The sequence below is a fragment of the Pelobates fuscus genome, chromosome 4, assembly GCF_036172605.1.
Source record: "Pelobates fuscus isolate aPelFus1 chromosome 4, aPelFus1.pri, whole genome shotgun sequence".
Taxonomy (NCBI): Eukaryota; Metazoa; Chordata; class Amphibia; order Anura; family Pelobatidae; genus Pelobates; species Pelobates fuscus.
Window position 1 is genome coordinate 4,101,997 of NC_086320.1, and position 6,000 is coordinate 4,107,996.

The 6,000-nt window shown below is 45.4% G+C and overlaps 1 protein-coding gene across 2 annotated transcripts in view; it reads left to right on the forward strand.

Annotated features, from left to right (window-relative positions):
- DGAT1 (diacylglycerol O-acyltransferase 1) overlaps window positions 1-5,786 on the forward strand; it is a 239,784-nt gene extending 233,998 nt beyond the window's left edge. For both annotated transcript variants that reach the window (XM_063450910.1, XM_063450909.1), the window contains exons 15-17: window positions 729-816; window positions 4,309-4,371; window positions 4,717-5,786. In XM_063450910.1, the coding sequence (XP_063306980.1) occupies window positions 729-816; window positions 4,309-4,371; window positions 4,717-4,863 (298 nt within the window). In that variant the 3' untranslated portion in view covers window positions 4,864-5,786. The remainder of the gene's footprint in view (window positions 1-728; window positions 817-4,308; window positions 4,372-4,716) is intronic.
- Window positions 5,787-6,000: the final 214 nt, after the last annotated feature.

The following is a 6,000-nucleotide window of genomic DNA, read 5'->3' on the forward strand; positions in this document are numbered from 1 at the left end:
GACAGTGGGTCACAGAGTAGGACGGGGTGCACAGACAGTGGGTCACATAGTAGGACAGACGGGGTGCACAGACAGTGGGTCACAGAGTAGGACGGGGTGCACAGACAGTGGGTCACAGAGTAGGACGGACGGGGGTGCACAGACAGTGGATCACATAGTAGGACAGACGGGGTGCACAGACAGTGGGTCACATAGTAGGACAGACGGGGTGCACAGACAGTGGGTCACAGAGTAGGACGGGGTGCACAGACAGTGGGTCACATAGTAGGACAGACGGGGTGCACAGACAGTGGGTCACATAGTAGGACAGACGGGGTGCACAGACAGTGGGTCACAGAGTAGGACGGGGTGCACAGACAGTGGGTCACAGAGTAGGACGGGGTGCGCAGACAGTGGATCAGATAGTAGGACAGACTGGGTGCACAGACAGTGGGTCACAGGGTAAGACGGGGTGCACAGACAGTGGGTCACAGGGTAAGACGGGGTGCACAGACAGTGGGTCACAGGGTAAGACGGGGTGCACAGACAGTGGGTCACAGGGTAGGACGGGGTGCACAGACAGTGGATCAGATAGTAGGACAGACGGGGTGCACAGACAGTGGATCACCGAGTAGGAATGAGAGCACTCGGGTTGGCAAGTGTGAGTTTGCGACCTAAGGCAGGTAAAGTGTTGATGTTTTGAAAGCATCAAAGGAGGCAAAGTATTTTCTTTTTGTTCTGTATCTCAGGCACTTTTACAAACCAATGATGAGGCGTGGCGTATCCAAATGGAGTGCACAGACCGCTGTATTCTTGGCGTCTGCTTTCTTCCATGAGGTCAGTATTTTGCTACTGCAGCCTTTTAGAGACCCTACGTCATCGTGCTGGGGAAGAGTGATTGGAACAGATCTAGGCTGGCACTTCTGAGAATGGGCATAAAGGGTGCAGGAATCCCAGGTTTAAAATGGGCAAATGAATGTATTCCAAGCCTGCAATATACACTGCTCAAAAAAATAACACATCCTAGATCTGAATGAATGAAATATTCTTCTGAAATACTTTGTTCTTTACATAGCTGGATGTGCTGAAAACAAAATCACACACAAATTAAAAACTGGAAATCAAATTTTTCACTACATGGAGGCCTGGATTTGGAGCCACACTCAAAATTAAAGTGGAAAAACACACCTACAGGCTGATCCAACTTTAATATAATGTCCTTAAAACAAGTCAAAATGAGGCTCAGTAGTGTGTGTGGCCTCCACGTGCCTGTATGACTTCCCTACAATGCCTGTCCTCCTGATGAGGTGGCGGATGGTCTCCTGAGGGATCTCCTCCCAGACCTGGACTAAAGCATCTGCCAACTCCTGGACAGTCTGTGGTGCAACGTGACATTGGTGGATGGAGCGAGACATGATGTCCCAGATGTGCTCAATTGGATTCAGGTCTGGGGAACGGGCGGGCCAGTCCATCTTGCAGGAACTGCTGACACACTCCAGCCACATGAGGTCTAGCATTGTCTTGCATTAGGAGGAACCCAGGGCCAACTGCACCAGCATATGGTCTCACAAGGGTTCTGAGGATCTTATCTCGGTACATAATGGCAGTCAGGCTTCCTCATGGAGGGCTGTGCGGCCCCACAAAGAAAGGCCACCCCACACCATTACCAACTGTAACGGATTGACGGGCACCCCGACTGGGTACCTCCGTTGAAGGATGCTCCTAGCGCTTCCTGAGGGCTCCAAGCACTCCAGCCGACACCATAACCACCGTGGACTCCTTCAGAGAGCAGGACAGGAACAAGCTCTTACAAGAGCTTAGTAGTGATTTTAGCAAGGGAGTATGACAAGCATAGCAATCCCTTGTAGCAGATTCCCCCAATAAGAGACGGCACTCCAAATTGAGGGTTAGGTAGAACTGCTTGTACTGGCACATACAGCCTCTTTTATTCACATTCTACAAACATAGTATTGCCCACGGGGTTTTAAAGAACAACCAATCAACACATTACAACACAGCTAACACTCCCATTCATTACATCAGAAATCCTCACCTCTGCCTGTGATACAATTATCTAAACACAATAGACTAACTTAATTATCACAGGCAGGAAAATACAGTATTAGAAAACATATCACAGGGACACCAAAACATGCAATAACCCCATAAAAATATGGATGAACCACATATCCCAAATTCACCCAGATCCATTCAGTAGTTTGGAAGATACGGGTTAATGCAGATTCCGCAGAATATATACAGGCTATATGAAAAATAATTACTGTTAAATGTGTCCCCTGTTCTGTAGTTTAAAACTACTGAACGATGTCTTTGTGCACCAAATACCGGCGAGATGGCACCGTGTAGAAAAGTCTCACCATGTGCTTCATCCATTGTTCTCACCATGTGCCTCTGATACATGAAATGGTGGCCACCCAGTAACTCCACAGTTTGTCTGGTAGTCTATCCAGCCGAACCAACAGATGAAACACATGGGGAACAGTGCAACAAACGAAGGGAATCATAATAAATATGGACAATAGTCATATTTGTGCACAATCTCCAGTTTTATCACAGGGCACAAATAGTGTTTTCAAATGCCATATATCCCAGGGCCACAGTCAGAAGGTAGGAGGCGAGCAAGCAGCCCCCCTCCAAGAACACGTGGCGAGGTCTGTTCCGCAACACCAAACGGTCATGCTGGAGGATGTTGCAGGCAGCAGAACGTTCTCCACGGCGTCTCCAGACGCTTTCATCTGTGAAGAGCACAGGGCGCAAGTGGCGAATTTGCCAATCTTGGTGTTCTCTGGCAAATGTGGACGTCGGGCCCTCATACCACCCTCATGGAGTCTGTTTCTGACCGTTTGAGCAGACAAATGCACATTTGTGGCCTGCTGGAGGTCATTTTGCAGGGCTCTGGCAGTGCTACCTCCTTGCACAAAGGCGGAGGTAGCTGTCCTGCTGCTGGGTTGTTGCCCTCCTACGGCCTCCTCCACGTCTCCTTATGTACTGGCCTGTCTCCTGGTAGCGCCTCCATGCTCTGGACACTACGCTGACAGATACAGCAAACCTTCTTGCCACAGCTCGCATTGATGTGCCATCCTGGATGAGCTGCACTACCTGAGCCACTTGTGTGGGTTCTAGACTCCGTCTCATGCTACCACTAGAGTGAAAGCACCGCCAGCATTCAAAAGTGGCCAAAACATCAGCCAGGAAGCATAGGAACTGAGAAGAACCACTCCTTTATTGGGGATGTCTTGCTAATTGCCTATAATTTCCACCTGTTGTCTATCCCATTTGCACAACAGCATGTGAAATTGATTGTGACTCAGTGTTGCTTCCTAAGTGGACAGTTTGATTTCACAGAAGTGTGATTGACTTGGAGTTACATTGTGTTGTTTAAGTGTTCCCTTTAGGTTTTTGAGCAGTGTATTTATGTATAGAGACTCCTGATTTCGTTGTAACTAGTTCAGATCATCTCTGTGAATCAAGATTTGAGATCAAATATTTATATTTCATACCTAATGCCCCAAAAACAAAATAGCCTCTAAAACCACTTAAAATGACCCTTCATTGAACTTGCAATATACAAGTGTTGTGTTGTTTCTCAAGCTCCCTCTGTCAACGTATCTGATAAGGCCCAGAAATAAAGATCAGTGGGCCTCGGAACCTGAGACTATTTGTAAATGTCTTTTATTTAGTTTATAAACTGGATAACAAAACATTAGTTGTTGTACCATTGCAGGGTGTTTTCCAGACACCAACAAGATTTAATCCATTGCTTCCCAGACACGGTTCTCCTCATACGTCTATCATGGCACCTCTACTAGGCAACCATTCCATTCATCCACTTCACACATCACATAGACAATATGTTTACAATGGACAATTCATCATGCCCACTGAGCATGACAGAGAGTATTGCCAGAATAGTCAGTAAGACTCCATCCAGCGTATTGCCTTTGTGGCCTGTAAGGGCAATCCAGAGTACTGCTAAGGCAGCCAGTAAGAGGCTACCCACGGGAAGGAGATTGGCGTGGTTGCGAGGGTAGTGAAATGCATGGGACCTTGGCAAGGTCAGGGCGTAGGGCATACAGCCCTGTGGGAGGTCAAATGATGGAAATGCTAACTAATGGGAATAACAAGGATTATAGACTGTGTAACCAGAGAAAGATTGTGATGTCATGGGGCCTTAGGCAGGTTAATGGTTTGTTAACCCAGCTTTCACATAGGAAATGGGGCCCCTGTCTAACTGTGTGACTATCGCTGAACATTGTCCTTTAATAGCGTTAGTCACGTGGCCGTGTCCTCTGCTATTCCCTTTTCTAGTACTTGGTGAGTGTCCCATTGAAGATGTTCCGGCTCTGGGCGTTCATGGGTATGATGTCACAGGTAAGAATGTCATTACTGTATACAAATGGTCTAGAAGTACCAGTCGCTGATAAATAGGGAAAATGCTGCTTCAGTTTGGTTGGACTTGTTGCTAGGAATAATGATAACTTGGATCTTTTATTGGCCAGTAATATAAGCAAAGGATGGAAGGTGTTTTCAATAGGAACTAATAATAATGGGTGTTAAATGGTAAAATATTATCTCGAAGCACACAAACCTGCAACAAATTTTAACAAAATATTCATGAAGCAGGTTTTTTCAATCGTTTCTTAATTTTGTCATTTTGCATGTTATTCTTTTAGATTTTTCTTGTAATTTTGTTCTTGGTGTCTGATCTTTCGGTAGATTCCCCTGGCTTGGTTCGTGGGGCGATTCCTGAGAGGTAATTACGGAAACGCGGCAGTATGGATTTCCCTGATCATCGGGCAGCCCATAGCGGTTCTCATGTATGTGCATGATTACTATATTCTAAATCATGGAAATGGCTTGTGATCTTCCCCGTGACCCACTGTGATGCCCACACCTTTGGACCTGAAGGATGATTTACAGTGATCCGGCCACTGTGTCAGAATTGTCAACTCCCAAACAAATGAATCAATGCAATTGTGGTATGGAGAACAGCATTACAGAGGACAGTCAAAGAACTCCTTTTTTTCCTTATTGAATCCTAGGTTTGGATACACTTCAGTTAACCAAGAGCAGAATACCTTCTCAATAATGTCTACACTTGACTCCTTATTCAAACAATATATAACGGTGTTCTTCATCTGGAGTTTTTATCTGTCACATATCTAATTCCATCGAAAACAGATTCTGCTCATAGATATAATAATCTTCCTCTGCCTGAGATGTCATCGAGTCATTGCACGTCAATAACTGAAACTCTGCTCGGTTTAGAGATTTGTTCTCCATCCAGTTCCCCTTCCTGTCCAAAACGTGACCTCACTTGTAACTTCCTACCCATCAAGATGTAACTATGTTCATACAGAGTCTGTCCAGGACCGATGTAACTGTATGTTCATACAGAGTCTGTCCAGGACCGATGTAACTGTATGTTCATACAGAGTCTGTCCATGACCGATGTAACTGTATGCTCATACAGGGTCTGTCCATGACCTCCTATCATCCAGCCAGTCTTTATATAATATAAAACCGTAATCTACCCACCAACGTCCTGTTCAGGTACACGATTATTCGAGGGGACACAGGAATTGTGCCCGCTTGTCAACCTTTCTGCACTATTGATGTTCTTCTTGTGCTGCTGTTTTTAAAGTTGTTTGCCATGTGTGGAGTATACTCTGTATGCGTGAGGTGCTGTGTGTCTTTCTGTCTGTGATTGGTAGAGCTGCTACTCCAGATTGGTACAATCCGAGCCAAATAATTACTGTAATTAAAGATCTGGTTTTGTTTACAAACTATTGTGCTCCATTATTTAATTTTAAGTTGGATATGAATATTAACTGACCATAAATGCACAGTTCTTCAATCTTGCACAAAATATCCCTAAAAGCCTGTAGAAAGAACATAGATTTGATTTCCAATGCCATGGTCTGGCAATGTGTGCTGTGTGAAATACAAAATATACTGACCGCAAAACAGGGAACTAGAATTCCTCATATGACATCACTG